The sequence below is a fragment of the Schistocerca gregaria genome, chromosome 2 (assembly GCF_023897955.1).
Source record: "Schistocerca gregaria isolate iqSchGreg1 chromosome 2, iqSchGreg1.2, whole genome shotgun sequence".
In the NCBI taxonomy this organism is placed as follows: Eukaryota; Metazoa; Arthropoda; class Insecta; order Orthoptera; family Acrididae; genus Schistocerca; species Schistocerca gregaria.
The window spans coordinates 397,856,918-397,879,831 of NC_064921.1; the positions used below are offsets into that span (position 1 = coordinate 397,856,918).

Below are 22,914 nucleotides of genomic sequence, written 5' to 3' on the forward strand. Positions count from 1 at the left end.
ATAGTGGCGGAACGTAATCGCAAAAGCAGTGTCCTCTTCCTCGGTCGATGAAAAGGTGCCCAGTTCGGACAATAATGCTGACCAGCCCTTCGTCCCAGTCCAAGTCAGTAATAGCTTTTTAGTCTTTTCTTGGTTAGAATCTTGTTTTAGACGGATTATCCATTTTTCTATGCTAACAGGAAGTTCCCAGCATTTATTGTTTAAAGAATCGAAGCTCCTGAGATATGATTACCTTACAAATGAGACAGTGACTTGAATATTGTTGGAAGTCACTAACTGCTCTCATTATCAAACACTGGGTGAGTACTTGGTAATTTGTGCTCCGTTGTAAGGAAAGCCAGTTAATGACGCATCTCATTGTTTATGACGCGATACCTCCTGAGCCTTGTGTCGTACAATCATATGATTTAGTTGCTGCGTTCAGTGGTATATGTGGCTAATGCTTGCAAAATGTATTACGTTTAGAGATAATAATAGCAGTAGTAGTATCAGTAGTAGTAGTAGTAGTAGAGAAGTAATAAAGTAAAACGTCATGCATTATGCTGAAGTTTTAATCCATGAACAACGAAAATATTATGATCGATAAACTTGTTTTCCTTTCATTATTTTGTGAGGGTGCATCAGCGAAAAAATGTTCAGAAAATGTCTGAAATAACGTGTAAAGTTGTTGGAAATCATGAGTGCTTTTATTCTCAAACACTGGACGAATATGGTCTGTGGGATTTGCACACCGTAAGTTAGGATGCCTCAAGGCGTATCGATTGTTTCTGACTTCAGTATCTGACTTATTGTGTTAAGCTTTTGACGTAAGATTATACGAGGGGAAAAAAGAGAGAAGACATCTTTCTTTTTCAACATAATTTCCAAGTACATTGAGACATTTGTCATACCGCTTTATAAGCTTCAAAAAGCCTTCGTGGAAAAAATCAGGACATTGCACACAGAAGAAGTGTTGAACGGCTTGTTTGACGTCAGCATTGCTGCCAAAGCACCTTCCGCCGAGAGTCTTCTTAAGCAGGAAACAGATGGAAGTCACTTGTGAGTTCACTCATTTCCGATTCCAAGTTCTGGTGCTATTCCATCGATGGTGATACGCCGGTTCGCTTTAATCCACCTTCCTGACATTTGCATCTGTAGTGGCCGTGCGCGTCCGTCAAGGTCTCGGCGTGTCCTGCACTTGCTGACGTCCATCACTGAATTGCTGGCACCATCTCCGCACCATTTGCCTCGACGTCACACCTGACCCATACATTTCAACAAGGCGGTTATGAACTTCTGTGCCTGATACTCCACCTGCCCGTTTATAGCTGATAACAGCTCTCACTTCCGCCTTTGACTACGACTCCAAAACGCACCTTCTCTCCATAGCTCCGGGGAAGACTGAACGGCCTCCGCTTTGCGCAGGCACTGCGACAGCGCCACCTGCTTGATCGCCGTCGACCTCTACACAATGGTGCATCGGTGTCTTGCACGTGCGCGTTCGCCTGCCGTGTCGTCTTTCGCCCATATCACACAACTCTGCCCATAGTCGACAGGGGAAACTTATTTTCCAACTAGTTCCTAAATATTAGATATTGATAGCATTTTAATTTTTTAATTACATGAAATACTGAAAATAATATTTTTGCTGTCCCTAAAAGCACACAGATAGGCAGTCTGCAACTGGTATTGGGTGACGGTTTTAGCCGTTTGGGAATATGGATGTTTATAAGGCAAAGTCTATAGATGTGACTACTGAAATTACAATTGTAAATATGACTGCTTTTCCATTCGTTGCACAGTCTCCAGCTCCTGCACTTAAGTTTGCGACCTTTCGTATCCAGCGGAAGTATAGGGAAATCGTATAATTAAGTCTGTCATAGAATTAAACGAGACTGTACTACCAACGGTGAACTACGATAAAATATACGGAACTGTCGATCTTGCCATTTATACTAATTAATATAATTTTAACGATTAACATTGTTTACTTCGAAGAAACGTTGACACTTAACTGACTTTGTATCGATTTGTAGCGTAAGTGCAGAGGGCGTGCGGCTACGGTACATTGTTATTAATTGTTATGTTTTTCTCCTAGGAAGAGAGCAACTCCTGTTTCAAGGCTTCAATTGACGTAAATGGACAGCGATTCACAAGACGATCTTCTCGAGCAAAAAAAAAAAAAAAAGTTGCTCACTTGAAAGCAGTGTACGAAATTGAAGATTTCTTTTTGAGAGTGAATTAACAGCTGTCGGTGACAGCCTTAGTCGTCGATCTTCCACATAACTTCTTACATTTCGCCGCATTTGGCCTTCCAGCCTCATTATAGAACAGCATCATCCGCGAAAAGCCCCACGGAACTTCCGACGTCCCAGTCAAGAGAAATTCCAATTTTTTTATCTTTTTCACCTTGTTCGACTTACGCGGCATTCTTTTCATTTTCACTGTAAGGAGTTGAAAATTCGTCATTCGCGTGGTTAACAGCAGTTGCACCAAGTATATAAACTGACCGAAATCCGAGAAATCGCAAAGTCAGTTACGTGGCATTGTTTCTTCAACGGCGTAATACATCATCAGTTAGGACGAAACGTATAAAATAAATTGTGCTCTATGTTTCAGTAACGGCACACAATGGGCAAGCAACTACGAGGAGACGACGCAGACCATTGTGAAGCACAGCAACAACTTCAACAACAACTGCAACAACAACATCAGCGTGCGCCCGCGGTCCAGCCACAGCATCGCCAGCTCGGAGTTCATGTCCGAGTCCTCTCCAGATGACAGCATAGGCGACTACGAGGGTGAGCTCAGCGGCGAAGCGCGCGCAAGCTTGCGAAACTCGCTTGTTTATGGTTATCGGCGGCGGCAGCCGTGAGAACGAGAATGGTAAAGGAGCAGGAGGTGCGGGATTGATAGGCATAGTATCAACACTGGTGTGCAAAACGCAAAGACGAAATAACTTTCGCCTGATGTGTCACCGCCAAGAAACAACTGCTACATTATAGGGACAGAAAGTAACTGAAAGAAATACGCAATTAGACGAACAGAAACGACACTTTTATGCAAAGACATTAATTACACTGATACCACCGCCGTTAATGATGGTCCCCTGGACATTACAAAAGGCGGGACATAGTACTTAATAGGGTATATGATCACCATGCTCCCATGCTGGCCACAACGTTGATAAATAATTTCTGAAGTTGGATGTCCCATTTCTCCTCCAGCGTAGCTGACAACGTCTGTGTGGTCGTTGGTGCATATGATCGTGTTGCAATGCTGTCTTCAATGTTTTCCACACGCACTCAATGGATTTTAAATCGGGGGCACGGGCGGGTAAGTCGATTCACCGATTATCTTCTCCCCTGAAAAGACACACGCGGAGGAGGCGTACAGTGTCACAATAACTTTGACGGGTGAGTGTACCATGTTCAGATTTTCGCACGGCCGTACATCATGCAACATAACACTTCTCACTCCACAACACCTGGACCATCAACACGATCATGTTGCACAATGTTCCAGAGTGCAATACGAGGATACGTCTAATATTACCGAAGATGATCGGTTTGGTTGTCAATGTGTTATGGTGCGGGGGCGAAATTATACTTAAGCGTACTGACCTCAAAATCTTTGAAACAGTACATTCACCGGTCGACAGTGTGGCACTATGCTCCTCCTTCGTGGGTGCACTCATCCCTGAGTTCATGTTCGTGGATGAAAAAGCACAACCGCAAATAACAGAGGTACAGGAACCTTTGGGAACGAGAGGATATTCGATGAATGTACTGGCCTGCCCGCTTCCCCGACTTAAACCCCATCGATCAGGTGTGAGTTGCGTTGGGGAGACATACTGCTGCACACCCACATACATCAGCGACCATGCAGTTATTCTCAAGAGCACTGTTGGAGAAATGGGACGCCACCACAAGAATCCTTTACCAGCGTTTCGGCCAGCATGGGTGCACGTTATAGAGCATTCATTCCAGTCCGTAGTGATGATAAACAACTATTTCCCGATCTTTGTAATGTCCAGGAGATCATGCTGGATCGTCGTGACTGTAATGTAATTATTGTATTTCAATAATAGTGTCATTTCAGTTCGCCTCATTACGTATTTCTTTCAGTTTGCTTGTGTGCTGTACTGTAGCAGTTCTTTCCATGTATGGTCCAAGTTTCATCGAGCTATGTTACTTGGCAGTGACAAAGGGAGGAGAATTCTCAATTATATTTTAGTGAGTAGCAGAGTGGAGAGGACTTTTGAGTGTATGCTTTACTGTAAACAATAAAATGTCCCAAAGGTAACCATCTCAACACACGACTTTATTGCCGGAACATACACTGATGACCTAGAACATTATGTACTTATATAGATATAGTGTCTGTTCTTTCGGACATGTCCAAAAGAACAGACATCATTGATGACCTGCAGCCGTCTAGAACTAAACTAGAATTGTATATTAATAGCTTCAGCTGCTGACGGGCGTTGATATATACCAACGGGGACAGGTGAAAATGTGTGCCCCGACCGGGATCTCCTGCTCACATGGCAGACGTTCCAATCCATCTGAGCCACCGAGGGCACAGACGATAGTGCCACTGCACGGACTATCTCGCGCACGCCTCCAGCGAGACCCACATTCTCACCTTAAATGCCACACGCTACATTCGTAGCGGCTCTACCCGACACACTCATTACTCGTCATGTCCGAAAGAACAGACACCATATCCATATAAGTATATAGTTCTGGCAATACCGGCCATGACCTTGCCGGCCGCAGTGGTCTAGCGGTTAAGGCGCTCAGTTCGGAACCGCGCGACTGCTACGGTAGCAGGTTCGAATCCTGCCTTGGGCATGGATGTATGTGATGTCCTTAGGTTAGTTAGGTTTAAGTAGTTCTAAGTTGTAGGGGACTGATGACCACAGATGTTAAGTCCCATAGTGCTCAGAGCCATTTGAACCATTTTTTTTTTTTTTTTAGCCATGACCTTCCTCGTCTGTGCGATGCACGTATGTTACCCTAAGTCTTACGGGACTTGGTAAGAATGTCTTCCACGAGTAAAGAGTGTGTTGGGGACACTATGAATGTAGTGTGTGGATATATAAGGTAAGAATGTGGGTCTCGCGGGAGGCGTGCGCGATATAGTCCCTGCAGTCGCACTGTCGTCTGTGCCCTCGGTGGCTCAGATGGATTGGAACGTCTGCCATGTGAGCAGGAGATCCCAGTCGGGGCACACATTTTCACCTGTCCCCATTGATATATGTTTGGCTCAAATGGCTCTGAGCACTATGGGACTTAACATCTGAGGTCATCAGTCCCCTCGAACTTAGAACTACATAAACCTAACCAACCTAAGGACATCACACACATCCATGCCCGAGGCAGGATTCGGGCCTGCGACCAGACTGAAGCGCCTAGAACCGCTCTGCCACACCGGCCGGCATTTATATATGTCAACGCCCGTCAGCAGCTGAAGGTGTTAATGCATAATTCTAATTTAGAAGATTATGATCAGATACCATCGCCAGTTTGAACGCCACCTAAAGGCGTTTCGGGCACGTGGTGAGGTAAGAAAGGCATGTAAGTGGAGCAGAAACGAATGGGAAACTGAAGATTTTGCATCCGTGGGGATCCACAGTCTCTAAGTGCTTACTAAAAGAATGCATTGTGTGTTGTAGGCTATATTGTGCATCATTAAAATGAACACGATATGCAATACATCACACAGCAAATGTGCTTGATAATGGCTCACGCCCGAAATTAGCTAACTGCAAGATTTTAATAAATCGTAATACAGCCTACAAAGAACAATGTATTTTTTTATTGACTGGGGAATTATTGTACCGATGACACGGACCGCAAATGGGGGAATTCCACTGGTATAAACGACTTTGATACAGCAGATTGTTGTCGGGGGGTGCCTGGTAAGGACGAACGGATTCCAAATATTTGACTGAACATCTTGATGTAGGTCCTCCATTGTATCCTCTCAAAAATGTGGTGATCTAGGTCGTTATGTATTGAGTCAATTCATGTTCTTTCCGTCTGTAAATAGCGGTACGACAACTACACTTCACCGCTTTCATTTTTATTTCTTTATTTGCTTCTAAGTTCGTGGTCGCAACTCCGTTCTCAAACACCCATTGTTGTTAACATCAACCAAGCTGTCAAGCTGCAGCCTAGCACCAGCACTGCCCCCTGGCGGTCTCAGCAACATGCGGTGGCTGCATGTCTTGCGCTTTCAGGCAGACAATGGCGACTTTTCCTGTCTCGCCTCTCCAGGCAGCTCTAGACTCTGTCTTCCGTCCTCCCCGTCCCCTTCCCTCTACCCACCCCTTGTCGACACATTACAGATACTTCTTACAAATGTTTGGACAGGACCCTTTCCCATTCTTATTCGATATTACTTTTTGTGAGGAGTATCATAAAGTTTTATTTATCATCAGGGGAAAGCTCAAGGTGTGGCCATGAGAACTGGCGTTACTCCACCTCTCGATATTCACTCTTCAGTGCGCCACATCTTTTCCAGCGATGGAGAACCAGGGAGTAGGAAGAAGTAATAGGGTGGCATGTCCGGATATTAGATGGATGAGGCAAAATTTGGTGGCCCAAAGAAGCAGCATATTTACCTGAGACAGGACGAGAAGCGACGTTGTACTGGAACCAAAACAGCCCCGTGAACAGCCTCCCTCGACGCTTGGTCTCGACAGCCAAACGTAACTTTGGCAGGAGAGGTATTGGTAGCATGCTCCTGTGACAGTGTACCTCTTATGAGCATAATCAGTTAGCACCAAAACATGACAGCTCCAGAAAACACGCGGCATCACGTTGCCTGATGATGGTTTGCCTCCTCGCTGTTTTCCAGCGTGGTGAATCCACATGTTGCCACTACTTGGTTTGCGTCTTTTCCTAGAGCCTTAGTGATACAGCCAGCACTCTGTAGTTATTAAGTGTCAAAAGAAGACATCTTCATTGGCCAGACACAGTTGCAACCTTTCCGCTACCGCCTCGGTTCCTCATTTCTTTGAAGTGGTACGAGCAGCCGCGCAACCCAACGGACAGTGATATCTGTCGTGTAAGGTATTAGAAACGGATCTGTGACTGTGCTGCATTTTTTCCACTGTAGTCTACATTTTGATACGCTGGTCTTCAAACATCGGACTCTCCATTTCTCTTGTGCTCCCTGGTTCTTCGCAGAAAGACGATCTCCCATAACGTTCATCATCATTCAAACTTGTTTGAACACGGAAGAAGCGTCAGTGCAGAAAACGAATATCCACACGATACTCCACTTCATTAATGTGCTGCGCCAGTTTTTTGTATTTCAGTGTCTATCAAGTCTGCAGAAAGGCATTTGCAAAAAAATAAGCATTAAATTACGTACGTTTAAACACATGTCAACAAAAGTTTTGCATCACCCCTTTATTTCGAAATTCATGGCACAAAAAGCAAAAGTTGATTTTCAGGCATGCGTATATACTGAGGTGACGCTAGTCATGGGATAGCGATATGCACATGTACAGATGGCAGCAGTATCGGGTGCACAAGGGATAAAAGGTTAGTGCATAGGCGGAGCTGTCATTTGTACTCAGGTGATTCATGTGAAAACATTTCCGACATAATTATGGCAGCAGGATGTGAGTTAACAGACTTTGACAGCGGAATGGTAGTAGGACCTAGACGCGTGGGACATTCAATTTCGGAAATCGTTAGGGAATTCGATATTCAGAGATCGACAGTGTCAAGAGTGTGCCGAGAACATCAAATTTCAGGCATTACCTCTGCGCGTGAGCAACGTAGTTGCCGACAGCCTTCACTTAACGACCGAGAGTAGCGGCGTTCGCGTAGAGTTGTCAGAGATAACAGTCAAGCAACTCTGCGAGAAACGTACGACGAACGTATCCATCAGCACAGTGTGGCGAGCTTTGGCGTTAATAGGCAGTGGCAGCAGACGACCGAGGCGCGTGCCTTTGTTAACAGTACGAGATCATCTGCAGCGCCTCATCTGGGCTCGTCACCATATAGGTTGGACTTTAGATAACTGGAAAACTGTGACCTAGTCAGAAAAGTTTCAATTTCTGGTGGTAAGAGCTAACTGGCAGGGTTCGAGTTTCGCGCGGTCCCCTCAAAGCCACGGACCCAAGTTGTCAGCAGGGTATTGTGCAAGCTGGTGGTGGCCCGATAATGGTGTGGGCTGTGTTAACATGGAATGGGCTGGGTCCTTTGGTCCAATTGAACCGATAATTGACTGTATATGGTAATGTTCGGTTACTTGGACATAATTTGCAGCTATTCATAGACTTCATTTTCGTAAATAACGATAAAATTTTTATGGTTGACAAAGCGCCATGTCATTGGGCCACAGTTGTTCGCAATTGATTTGAGGAACAATGGACAGATCGAGAGAATGATTTGGGCACCCAGATCGCCCGACATTAATCCCATCGAAAATTTATGGGACATAATCGAGAGGTCAGTTCGTGCAGAAAATCCTGCATCGGCAGCACTTTTGAAATTATGAATGGCTGTAGAGAGGCATTTGTGCAGGGGACTGCCAACGACTTGCTGAGTCCATGCCACATCGAGTTGCTGCCGGGCAAAACGAGGTCCGAAATGATATTAAGAGGTATCCAGTGATTCCTGTCACCTCAGTGTACCTTCATTTGCAATGCATCGTCATCACCAAATCAAGAAAACAAGCACTGTTTGGCGACAGAGTTGTCTGTTTCTCATTGGGAGATTTTCCACAGCACTCCTCAATACATGGTAGAACGTCCCCTCGCTCGGATGCAGGTTTGAATCAGTCGTGGCACACCATCAATGAGATCATGGACCAAATTGTCGCACTCTTCAATGACGATTATGCGTAAATCGTACAGAGAACGTGGTCGTTGTCGACGTCCAAAAACAGCTCGTTCCAGTCAACCCCACATATGTTCGACTGGGTTCATGTCCTGGGAACAGGCAGACCACTTCATTCTGATGATCTTGGCATGCTTAAAAGTTCGTGAAACCAATAGAATGAGCGCGTGATTTATCATCCATCAAATTGAAATTGTCACCAAAATGTTGGTGATATGACCTCACTATTGGTAGCAAGTTAGATTGTTAGACTGTCCTCAACTGCCACGAGAGATGTACAGTGACCGCATATAATACCACTCCACAAAAACCTTGTTGCACATGTGGGACACAGCGTTGGTGGCGTTCTATATTACCGGGTTCTCTCCAAACACGTTTTCCGTCGTTGATCAGGGTACAAACAAATTCCAGTTTCGTCCGTAAACAACAATGAACGTCAGTCCTGAGGCGTCCATTCTGCACGATTTCTTACCCATCTGTAACGGAACCCATGGTGTTGTTGTGTATGATGCAGTGCACGCCATGGTCACCACGAATGGAGGTACCCATCACACAGACAAGAGTTTGAAGTAATACATCACGTCCTCTAGCCTCTTCGAATATTGAATCTAGTTCTGCACCATTTAGCCCACGGATTCTTTGATCATGCTGTACACCTGTCAGACGCTGTGGCGTGCGAGTATTGTGGTTTCATTGCGTGTTATACAATTTCAGCAAGATTACAATAAAACTAGTTACTTATTATCAATGTAACATGAGGTTTTATTTACACACTGCTTTTTCCGGCTAATGATCGTTGTCTTGTTTTAGAAATCTCCACCTGGGAACGTGTAGTAACGTTTTCTGTCAACCAGTGTAAATGGCACTAAGTTTCAGATCGTTTATCGAATTAAACACCACTGTTATTCGAGGTGGCAGCACTTTTCTTTAAGCAAAATGAACATTTCCGTCACGCAATATTACACGCACTCAACACTAATGTATTTTTCCTGCCAAAATATTTCATAATAGCTGTCGCGAAATAATCACGCTTCGTACATCGGCGGATAAGAATTTATATCACGTAAGATGCTATTTGCACTGTATTTAAAGATTATTCACAATCTAAGTCGAATTTATTTCCTCAAAGTGGGTTCTGGCCCACCCACACACAATTATTGTCGCAATTATGATCAACAACATTTATGTCCGTATAGAAAATCAATTTAAAACTGCTGCTGCAATATTTCACTAAGATGGCGGCTAACGTAAGACAATCACTTATCGATTCTGCTTCAAGCCCTATTTTACTACTAACAAATAATATATATTAAATCTTTTTCGTACCTTCACTATATGCATTAACATTTGAAAATATTTCTCAATGTTAATTGCTTATTATTCAGCATTTACCAATAAACCGCGTTGTACATCAATAGCGCTAATGGCTGCGCTTCTTTTGTAGCTGAGCAGAAAACTTAACATTTATATAGGACGAGAATTACAATAAAATAAAACTTTAAACAAAGGAAATTGAGTTCAATGACACAGAAACTCTTAATTTTCCAATATTAATTAACAACATAGTACACTTTTCTATAGACCTCTGCGTTACGAGACATCAATCACGTCCGATCATTACAACAGTTCGAATAAAGGAGGAGGATTATTCTAGAAGAATCGTAGATAACAAAAGATGAATATTTCCGTTATCTTTTTCCATGAGTCTTGTGTGAGATTTGATTTTCACAGAAAATTAAATTATGTCACTGACAATAATTATTTATTATTATTTTAGTATCGATGAAGTCCGTTTTTATTAATATCATGAGAATGTTCACTCAAATTTCACATGCAATGCTGTCGTGAATAATGTTCTGAATAAAATATAGTCGCAGATACTACAACGTTCACTGCCTGTGCTTTGTAAGTCCTCAACACACCGAGTCAGCTGGAACCGCTTCCATGTCCGGTACACATCACATCGATTCCGGAGCACATGCCGAGGAACTTACAGTTGACGTGCCTTCTGTGCCTAACGTGATGATGCGGACTTGATCAGTGGTCGCAATTGTCGTTGAAGGATATTCACTCCACTGTTCCACCGATGTTTCTAATGCGTCCCCACTGGTGGTTTACTTACATACGAAATGTGCTATAATCCATTCCATTGCGGCGTTCTACCGTAGATGGCACTCACCGTTAACTGTGTGTACGCTGAAAAACAACGTCAGAAGTTTTTGATGTTGGTAAGCAAGTCACACAATAATTTTAAGTCAACACACCTCCATTTCATTGTTGTTTATTGAATTACGATCCAGGTTTCGGCCTTTTGTCACTTGAAAATGGCATAAAAGACCGAAACCTGGGTAATAATTAAATAAACAACAATGCAGTCAAATGGCAGTGCATTCATTTAAAAAAAAAAGAAAAAAGTCTGGAGTGACTTTTCTATCGGTACAGGAACAGTACCGTCTGCATATCCAATGTGGTAATTAAAATTTTATGACAACCTTTCTTAATTATCTGGATGTCAAGGAGACTTTTAACCACTGCTGGGAACTGTGGGATGGACTTCCACTTCTCCCTCTTTCTACCATACCCAACATGTTGTCGAACGCCATGTTGTCCGCCTACCTTTTTGGATCCGCTTATCCTACTCCACCCGTACACTCTAAAAACTTATAAAATTGCCCTCTCTACTTTTCGAACTTGAACACCCCCTGGTATCTCCCCTGCTGACTGCCCTTGGTACTCTGCCACGCCTCTACCACCACATCCCTCTAACACTACACCATCATAGTCTTCTCTTCTTCCCCCAGGTAAACTTTAATTGCCTTCCCTTACCCAACTATGAAATCCGTCTTATATACACGCGTCCTACAAGACGCCCACCAACCTCCCCTTGTCAGGACTTCCTTACCCTGCACTTCCTTTCAAACAGCTGCGCAAAACTGAACATACTGAGACAATTCTCTCTTTACTTTTACTGATCAACACTAAACTGACGCACAATATTTTTAGCGCAACGCAATCTCACTTTTAATAATCCGTACAAAAGAATGGCTCTCACTAACAATAACCCATACCTTTCATGAATCACTTACCTCACAAAAATCTTCGTTACTTGAACTACTACAATACAGCGAGAGCCGATAAGATAAAAAAAAAATATTCTAACTACTGAAGGCACCAACTACCGATAGGTATAGTTAGCAAATAAATGATTTTGATGGAGAACAAACAATATATATATAAGTTCATGACATCCTGTCTTACAAATTTCCCTTTCTGACGGACACAGGTCCAGATCGTCCGCTCGAAAAACTCTGCCATCTCTCTTCCATCCACCACCTGCCTGCTGGGGGCTCACCTCCAACTGCGCAACGCTACGCGCTGTTCACATCCAACTGCCCAACACTACAATAGGAAATATTATAACAATGCCAACCAGCCACAGATTGCACACAGCTCAGTCAGCGATTTTCATACAGGGCGCTACGTGGCGTTACCAACATAAAAACCTAAACAGCCTACTTACACGGTCACTGCAGCTGAACGGAGTTACGTCGAGTAGTGTTACCCTTGAAAGGTAGCCGGCCGCGGTGGTCTCGTGGTTCTAGGCGCGCAGTCCGGATCACTACAATAGCAAATATTATAACAATGCCAACCAGCCACAGATTGCACACAGCTCAGTCAGCGATTTTCATACAGGGCACTACGTGGCGTTACCAACATAAAAACCTAAACAGCCTACTTACACGGTCACTGCAGCTGAACGGAGTTACGTCGAGTAGTGTTACCCTTAAAAGGCAGCCGGCCGCGGTGGTCTCGTGGTTCTAGGCGCGCAGTCCGGAACCGTGCGACTGCTACGGTCGCAGGTTCGAATCCTGCCTCGGGCATGGATGTGTGTGATGTCCTTAGGTTAGTAAGGTTTAAGTAGTTCTAAGTTCTAGGGGACTAATGACCACAGCAGTTGAGTCCCATAGTGCTCAGAGCCATTTGAACCATTTTTTTTGAAAGGTACCACTACTTACATGTGAAAGGATATTTATTTTCTTTTGTATTTTGTTTCAACGAACTTGCTTTAAAAAAATAGTTTCATTTGTCCGGATTTAAGTACCGCACCCTGTATATTCCAGTGCAACATTCATTTTTCAGCCATCTGTGTCTCTATTTTGAATAATTAACAAATCAGCTGTATATATATATATATATATATATATTTTATAATAATTTACGCAGCTGATGATCTGTCTTTTTATTGTGCAAGACATTCATTTTTGTGAATCACCATGTGTAAATTTTTATACTACGTCTTCCAAAATTTTTACTGTCATGTCATGTGGCTGAAAAGCGGTAAATTTTATCCGCTATCAGCTCCCCTCCCCTCCCCCCCCCCATGCCCATATGAGGCAGAGGGGATGGTGTGAAATAACAATAAGGAATACAAAAGAAGACCACTATAACAAAAAGGCTAGGAGATAGGTTGACGGTGACAATCCGGACACGTAAGAAACGCCTGCCCGCTGGTACGTTGCAGACCCCGGAGCTCAGAGCAGCAGTTGGTACGGCGCGGGCCACGACAGCGAGGCGTGCGGCGAGGAGGGCAGCGTGCTGAGCGTGACGAGCACGAGCACGAGCAGCAGCGGCTGCGGCGGGGGGCGGCGGCTGGGGCGCGCCTGCTACGCCGACGACAGCGACGAGTACAGCTCGGTGAGCAGCGACGACGGCAACTGCCGGCCGCCGTCTGCGCCCGCGCGCGGCTTCGCCAACCCCAACTACCCGGGCTTCCAGCACCTGGCGCGCAGGCTCGCGCGCTCCCCGGGCGCCGACGGCGACGACTCGTCGGCCGACGAGGTCGACCCGGAGCCGGAGCCGGAGCCGGAGCCCGAGGTCGACGACGACGACAACGAGGCCTGCAACAATAACAACAATAACAATAACAACAACAATAACAACAACAACCACGACGACAACAACAACCAGGAACAGGACGAGGTATGTTAGCTCATTACACTAGGGAAATCTGTAGTTAGTTTTATTTGTATAATTTCCGAACACTTCTTACCATTTTAGTACTTTCAACATTGTACCCCAGTCAGCAATCGTGATAATCTAATATACAGGGTGTTACAAAAGGTACGGCCAAACTTTCAGGAAACATTCCTCACACAGAAATAAAGAAAAGATGTTATGTGGACATGTGGCCGGAAACGCTTAATTTCCATGTTAGAGCTCATTTTAGTCTCGTCAGTATGTACTGTACTTCCTCGATTCACCGCCAGTTGGCCCAATTGAAGGAAGGTAATGTTGACTTCGGTGCTTGTGTTGACATGCGACTCATTGCTCTACAGTACTAGCATCAAGCACATCAGTACGTAGCATCAACAGGTTAGTATCCACCACGAACGTGGTTTTGCAATCAGTGCAATGTTTACAAATGCGGAGTTGGCAGATGCCCATTTGATGTATGGATTAGCACGGGACAATAGCCGTGGCGCGGTACGTTTGTATCGAGACAGATTTCCAGAACGAAGGTGTCCCGACAGGAAGGCGTTCGAAGCAATTGATCGGCGTCTTAGGGAGCACGGAACATTCCAGCCTATGACTCGCGACTGGGGAAGACCTAGAACGACGAGGATACCTGCAATGGACGAGGCAGTTCTTCGTGCAGTTGACGATAACCCTAATGTCAGCGTCAGAGAAGTTGCTGCTGTACAAGGTAATGTTGACCACGTCACTGTATGGACAGTGCTACGGGAGAACCAGTTGTTTCCGTACCGTGTAGAGAGTGTGCAGGTACTATCAGCAGCTGATTGGCCTCCACGGGTACACTTCTGCGAATGCACCATCCAACAATGTATCAATCCTCATTTCAGTGCAAATGTTGTCTTTACGACTGAGGCTTCATTCCAACGTGATCAAATTGTAAATATTCACAATCAACATGTGTGGCCTGACGAGAATCCGCACGCAGTTGTGCAATTACGTCATCAACACAGATTTTCTGTGAACGTTTGGGCAGGCATTGTTGGTGATGTCTTGATTGGGCCCCATGTTCTTCCACCTACACTCATTGGAGCACGTTATCATGATTTCATACCTGATACTCTACGTGTGCTGCTAGAACATGTGCCTTTAAAACTATGACACAACATGTGGTTCATGCACGATGGAGCTCCTGCACATTTCAGTCGAAGTGTTCGTACGCTTCTCAACAACAGATTCGGTGACCGATGGATTGGTAGAGGCGGACCAATTCCATGGCCTCCACGCTCTCCTGACCTCAACCATCTTGACTTTCATTTATGGGGGCATTTGAAAGCTCTTGTCTACGCAACCCCGGTACCAAATGTAGACACTCTTCGTGCTCGTATTGTAGACGGCTGTGATACAATACGCCATTCTCCAGGCCTGCATCAATGCATCAGGGATTCCATCTGACGGAGGATGGATGAATGTATCCTCGCTAACGGAGGACATTTTGAACATTTCCTGTAACAAAGTGTTTGAAGTCACGCTGGTACGTTCTGTTGCTGTGTGTTTGCATTCCATGATTGATGTGATTTGAAGAGAAGTAATAAAATGTGCTCTAACATGGAAAGTAAGCGTTTCTTGACACATGTCCACATAACACATTTTCTTTCTTTGCTTGTGAGGAATGTTTCGTGAAAGTTTGGCCGTACCTTTTTGTAACACCCTGTATAAGAAACTATCAGCCTCGATTGCGGTAATGAAACCAACCTTTACCTAGGTTTCAGCCCAAGTAATGGAGCCTTCTTCAGCAGATAAACCTGATTCTATACTATTTCTACGAGGGAATGGTCGAGAAAAAAACTAAAACAGCCTGAATAGGCGAAGTCACATTTTAAAAATGCGGTACATTGGGAACTTAGTACCTATGTACCGCATTTAGCCTCGCGACCCCTATGGTGGAGGGCGGGAGGGGCAGGCTTTAGATTCCTGGGGGTTCTATTTAGCATTTAATATTGGTTCTTGAAAGTTTGTAAGTAGGCTTTATTCAGATAGTCTGCGCTTATTTTGACGGATCTTCCACATCAGTTTGTTCAGCATCTCATGACCCTTTCGCATGGTTGAAACAAACTTGTGACCAATCGTGTCGCCTTTCTTTCTATACGTACAATATCCCCAGTTAGTCCTATTTCTTGCGGGACCCATACACTTGAGCAGTAGTCTATGATGTGTTACATGATTATTTTCAAAGCACTCTTCTTTGTATAGTGCTTATATTTCCCTATTATCCTATCCATGAACCGAAGTCTGCCACCTGTTTCCCCCACACCTGAGTCTACGTGAGTGTTCCAGTTCATATCCCTCCAAAGTATTACACCCATGCTGTAGTATAAACTGATGGACGCCAGTTGTGGCTCAATGAGATAGAATTTATAATATGTTATTTCGTATTGTGGAACCTTCCCATGTGTCCAGGTACATTTCCTCCTCTCGTGATTTTTGAATAGTGTATACGCTATTACTAGTTGAAATTTATTGCAGAACTCAGTCTTTGTCTCTCATTTCTGCTACCAAGCCTATATTGTAACTCCATTCCTTCATTTACGACAGCGTTCCAATCATCTAGATTATTAAATTTTCGTATCCCTTTACATACTGAACTACGCCTTCAGTAGTCTTATATACTGCCTCTCTCTCTTCATCTATTGTTTGTGAAGTCGGCATGAATACCAGACTTATTGTTGTCGGTGTTGGTTTGCTATCGATTTTGATGACAGTAATCAATCAGATGAAGTATTTCTTTTGTTACCTACTCTCTGTAGTTATAGCTGTATCTACAGGTTTCGAGAACTTCAAACGTATCTCATAATTCCTCGGTACTTCAGTGCCCCACTTCTTTGCACATTGATTTATCCGGAAGGTTCTCTTAAATTTCAGTCTTCACTTCACCATTACTAAATTTTGATCCGAGTCGGTTGCGCCTTGCACTTCGAAATCTGATTTCAGAATTTCCATCTCTCCATAATAGAGTCTCTTCCCGTGCTCCAGCTCTATTCCAAGTATATTCCCTGCGGTTGTGATTTTTGATCAAAGTATTTGCTATTACTAGCTAGAATTTATTGTAGAACTCTCTCTCATGCTGTAAAGCCCATATTTTCCTGTAACTCTGTCCTCTATTCCTTTCCTTCCTACAGCGTCCAAATTCCAGTCACTATTAGATTTCCATCTTCCTTTTCATCTTGAATTATCAGGTAAATATCCTCAGACACTTTCTCTATATCTTTATCTTTTGCACTTAAGTGTGTGTGTGTGTGTGTGTGTGTGTGTGTGTGTGTGTGTGTGTGTGTGTGTTTGAGGTTTACGGGCGCTAAACAGCGTTGTCATCAGCGCCCATTTTGCATTTGACACCGGCATGTACTCATGAACTATTGTTGGCGACGTTGCTTTGCCATCGATTGAGATGCGTGCAACCTTACCACTGAACTGTTCACAGTAAATTACTTTCTGCTCTATCTTCCTATTCATGACGAATGTCACTCCCGTTACAGTATTTTCTGTCGACGTACGTTAAGCCGACAATTGACCCACAAATCTTACAGACAACAATCAGCCTGAGCCCTTCGTGCTGGTGATAGAAGAAGACATGTTTACGTCAACAATGATCCCTTAACGAAACTCGAAGATGACAGATATTTCTACTGACGTAAATTTTCATTGACCTAATAACATTCCATATGAGCGATAAAGTTAACGGAAATAATGTAAGCATATACGTATTGCAGAACTCTGAGGAAATAGTTGAGCGTCAAAGAAATGCTCTTAAGGCAAACGCATATAGTTTCATTCCTTACAAAAAGGTTTATAGCTCAGGCCTTTCTGAAGACAAAAGTAATTGAAACGAGCTATCTTGAAATATTGCACACGTGGTTTTTTCCACAACTTCAGGAATTCTTATTCCAACAGGGTGGAAATCCATTGCACCGGTTCTACAACAAACGACATGCGAATTGTTTTTATTTTTTATTTCTTTTATTTTTTTTTTGTGCTTACGTGAATGAATGCATCTTCCGTACCTCTCTAGCTCGCAACATTGATGAGCTCCGAATTAGAATAACAAAAACAGTGACCTCTGTCGATAAAGAAATCATTCAGAATTTAAGAGTCAAATGCGTGGATTTAAAAATTTCATCATTAAATCGAAGTCAGTATTTGACACCAGTTGAACTCTACCCATCTTCTTCTGTCTTCCTTTCTTCACCCAGTGTACCTTACTTCATAGGTAGTATATTTCCTTCAACTATTTTCCATGGCTGATTTTGATGAAAAGTCTACCATCTCTCTCGTATTCCTCTCAGCGAAGTTTATCCCTCATCCATACTGAATGCTAAACATTTTGTCCACTCCAGTCAAAAGGACTGCTAGATCTTCCGTAGAGCCTGACGGAGGACTTTGAAACTGAGCATCATCTCCAATTTCGTTTGCACTTTTATTCGTTTTTCGGAATTTCGTTTCATTTTCTCAGTATTTCTTAAACTTAAAAGTTCAAAATAAGCTACAGCTCTGTCTTATACACTTCTTACAACGAACTTATCACTCTAAACCAGCAAATTTTGTTATTTCTTCTGTACTTTTTTATTTCCATTAAACAACAAGTTTGATCTTCATCTAGAACGCCTTATTGCTACCGCGTGTTGTCTAATAGTGAACACAATGCAGATGTCCTGCTTTTTCATTATTTTTCTTTCCAATATTAAGCGCATAGTCAAAAGTGCTTATATAGTACTTTTATTGTTTATTTGTTAAACTGTTGTGTCTACTGCAGTTCTTTATTTTTTCTTTCCATATATTTTTTTTACTCCATGCCCCCGATGAACCGTGGACCATGACGTTGGTGGGGAGGCTTGCGTGCCTCAGCGATACAGATAGCCGTACCGTATGTGCAACCACAACGGAGGGGTACCTGTTAAGAGGCCAGACAAACGTGTACTCCTGAAGAGAGGCAGCAGCCTTTTCAGTCGTTGCAGGGGCAACAGTCTGGATGATTGATTGATATGGCCTTGTAACACTAACCAAATCGACCTTGCTGTTCGGCCGGCCGCTGTAGTCGAGCGGTTCTAGGTGCTTCAGTCTGGAAACGCGCTGCTGCTACGGTCGCAGGTTCGAATCCTGCCTCGGCAATCGATGTGTGTGTTGTCTTTAGGCTAGTTAGGTTTAAGTAGTTCTACGTTCTAGGGGACTGATGACGCCAGATGTTAAGTCCCATAGTGCTGAGAGCCATTTGAACGATTTGAACCTTGCTGTGCTGGTACTGCGAACGACTGAAAGCAAGGGGAAACTAAGGTCGTAATTTTTCACAAGGGGAAGCAGCTTTATTGTATGGTTAAATGATGATGGCGTCCACTAGGGTAAAATATTCCAAAGTAAAATAGTCCCCGATTCGGATCTCCGAGGGGGGGGGGGGGGGGGGGCGTCACTACTCAGGAGGACGTCGTTGTCACTAGAAACAAAACTGGCGTTCTACGGATCGGAGCGTGGAATGTCAGGTCCCTTAATCGGGCAGGCAGGTAAGAAAATTAAAAAACGGAAATAGGTTAAATTCAGTGGAAATTAATGTAATTCGATGGCAGCAGGAACAAGACTTCTGGTCAGCTGAATACAGGGTTATAAATACAAAGCTCTCACTGAATTTCGTACATTCTCCGTAAATGAGAAGCATATCGATTTGTTCTTCGAAGGAATAAATCATTCACATTCGCTTGATTTGACGATACCATTCTTACCATTCCTATTAATGTTCTATTGCGAAACTGTCGAATGTTGTTAAATGTCAATGGCGGGACAGAAGAATGCGCCGTATTCGGCGAATATTTACTATTTGCCCGATATAAGAGAGAGAGTTGTCAGAGCATGCGCTTCGATAAGTGCCGAAGTGATAAGGAGTACCATTCAACCCGTGATAAGACGACTGCAGCACTGCATTGATACCAATGGTCATCACTTCGAACACCTTCTGTAAATGGACGTTCATGCCACCTTTGTGACTTTCGTTGACCTTCAAAAACCGTACTATTACACAGCATTGGATTCGTCCCGATAGCCGCTATCAGAAAATAAGTACCAAACTATAGCATCCCATGTAAAAAACAAAGTTGACCTTCGTATCTCTGACGGGACCCCCAACTAGCAACAAAAAAATAACGTCATTTTATGCCCCCCCCCCCCCCCCCCCCGCCCGCCTGCCCTATCCAACATTTATCCCTCAAATCTTTCAGCTACTATCATACTTTCGGAGTTATTCTAGGTGGCAGTAGTTAGTGACTCACCCTGTATACAGAAGTACAGAAAAACATAGCTGAGATTCGAAAGAATGAGTTACACATATCGTCTTATGCTAAGGCCATTGCGCACAAAGAATGGCGAATTGTCAGAAAAGATTGCGTGATCTAGATTTCCCGCAGAAACAGCTTTGCTGCGATACAGATAACAGGTGCTTCACAGTGTAGAAGTGAAATGGCACGCCAGCTGGAAAAGTGCTCCTGTACTGAAGAACGTGGAACGGGACGATTCTTGTGCATAAAATATCTAAACTGCACACCGATTCACCGGGAAATTCTGGCTGTATATGGACGAAAAGCAATCTCGTGTCCAGCTGTAGTGCAAAGAACTTGAAAAAGGCCGAAACGACGTGGGCACTGCTAATCAGTTTCAGATTTTCAAACGCTGAGGACGTACACAAAGCGGTTCTAGAATAGCGCCGTGATCAAGGAGGAGATTTCTATTGTCGAGGAACTGTATATTTGGTAGAGTGTTCTGGCCATTGTTTAAAGAAGCTTCATGACTGTGTTGAAAAATATTGTACATTGCGGAGCCAAGGAAACTGGTACACCTGCCTAATATCGTGTAGAGCCCCAGCGAGTACTCAGAAGTGCCGCAACATGACATGGCATGGACTGGACTAATGTCTGAAGTCACGTTGCAAGGCATCCCAGATATGCTTAATAATGTTCATGTCTGGGGAGTTTACTGGCCAGGAGAAGTGTTGAAACTTAGAAGAGTGTCCCTGGAGCCACTTCCCAGCAATTGTGGACTTCTAGGGTGTCGCATTGTCCTGCTGGATCTGTCCAAGTCCGTCGGAATGCACAATGGACATGAATGGGTGCAGGTCATCACACACGATGCTTACGTACATGTCACCTGTCAGAGACTTATCACGACGTATCAGGTGTCCCTTATCGCTTTAACTGAACACGCCCCACACCATTACAGGGCTTCCACCAGCCTTAACAATCCTCTGCTGACATGCAGTATCCATGGGTTCATGAGGTTGCCTCCAAACCCGTACACGTCCATCTGCTCGATACAATTTGAAATAAGACTAATCCGACCATACCTGTTTTCAGTCATCGACAATCCAGCGTCGGTGTTGACGGGCCCAGGAGAGACGTAAAGCTTTGTGTCCTGCAGTCATCAAGGGTACACGAGCGAGATTTAGGCTCCGAGAGCTCATATCGATGATGCTTCGTTGAATGGTTCAGACGCTGGCACTTGTTGATGGCCCAGCATTGAAATCTGCAGCAATTTTCACAAGGGTTGCACTTCTGTCACGTTAAACGATACTCTTCAGTCGTCGTTGGCCCTGTTCTAGCAAGATCTTTATCCTACCGCAGCAATTTCGGGAATTTGATATTTTATCGCATTCTTGATTATCACGGTTCACTCCTGAAAAGGTCGTACGGGAAAATCTTCACTTCATGGCTACCTCGGTAATGCTGTGTCCCACCGCTCGTGCGCCGACTGTAACATCACGTTCAAACTCTCTTAAATCTTGATCTGGTTCAGATGGCTCTGACCACTATCGAACTTAACATCTGAGATCATCAGTCCCCTAGAACTTAGAACTACTTAAACCTAACTAACCTAAGGACATTACACACATCCATGCCCGAGGCAGGATTCGAACTTGCGACCGTAGCGGTCGCGCGGTTCCATACTGAAGCGCCTAGAACCACTCGGCCACAACGGCTGGCAAATCTTGATAAGCTGCCATTGTAACAGCGCTAAGCGATCTAACAACTGCGACAGACATTGGATTTTATTATTAGTTTTTCCATAAAATTAATATGTAACTTTATTCCTTCGATCTACGCATCGTAATTATCGCAGATAGTTGATGTAAGTATTATTATTTTGCAGGAAGATATCCTGGCGAGCAAGATAGACAGCATCAACCACTTGGACAGCGTGGAGAATCTGCAGAAGGCGTCGCTGTACGACAAGCCCAAGTTCAACATCCCAGTGGACGGGGAGGTGGGCGAGGTGGTGGTGGTGAAGGACCTGAACGTGCCCACGCCCCTGCTGCCCCCAGAGGCCCCGGCAGCCGCCGCCAGCGCCGGCGCCGGCAGCATGGCGCTGGCGCTCGCCGCCTCTGCAGACAAGATGTCCGACGCCTTCCTGTCTGGCGCCAAGGACGAGCTGGCGCCCATCAAGATGGCCACCGGCGACGCCTCCTGCGCAGCGTCCGCCGCCGGCGCAGGTGAGGAGGACTCGAACCGCTTCGCCCCGGAGGGCGACGACACGGAGGAGACGGAGAAATTCGCGCTGGAGCGTCGCGAGAAGGACGAGGTGCCGCGCAAGAAGGAGAAGATGGAGGAGATCAACTACAGCGTCAAGAAGGGCGGTGGCCAGGTGGACGGCCACCAGCCCGCGGGGGCGGCCGCGGGGGCCGTGGTGCGGCGGCGCGGCGGCGACGCCGTGGGCGGGGGCGGCGGGGGCAGCAGTCGCAACATCTCCCACAGGAGGTCCGTGCCGGCCGCCAAGAAGAAGTCGTCCCCGGAGATACTCGGTGAGCCTCTATAACTAACTGCTTGTCATACGAACACACGAATCCACGCTCAGGAGCAGACTCAGTAACGTGGAGTCACACCATACGTCAGCGTAACGGTAGGCACTGTCACCGTCGAATGCATGTGCACTAACGGTCTTTTCCTCGATAACGTACGAGGGAAAGTCAATTAGTAACTGCAATCAATTTTTACAAGAAGAGTACCCAATTTTATTGGTGTCATTTTTCAACATTGTCACCCTTCTTTTCAATGCACTTGGCCCGTCGTTGCGT

General features: G+C 44.6%; 1 protein-coding gene across 1 annotated transcript in view; it reads left to right on the top strand.

The window, feature by feature from the left end:
• The window catches only part of LOC126322244 (uncharacterized), a 700,988-nt gene that overhangs the window by 253,333 nt on the left and 424,741 nt on the right, over positions 1 to 22,914 (top strand). Inside the window, exons 4-6 of the mRNA XM_049994273.1 lie at positions 2,599 to 2,780; positions 13,366 to 13,823; positions 21,993 to 22,641. Of these exons, the coding sequence (XP_049850230.1) occupies positions 2,599 to 2,780; positions 13,366 to 13,823; positions 21,993 to 22,641 (1,289 nt within the window). The remainder of the gene's footprint in view (positions 1 to 2,598; positions 2,781 to 13,365; positions 13,824 to 21,992; positions 22,642 to 22,914) is intronic.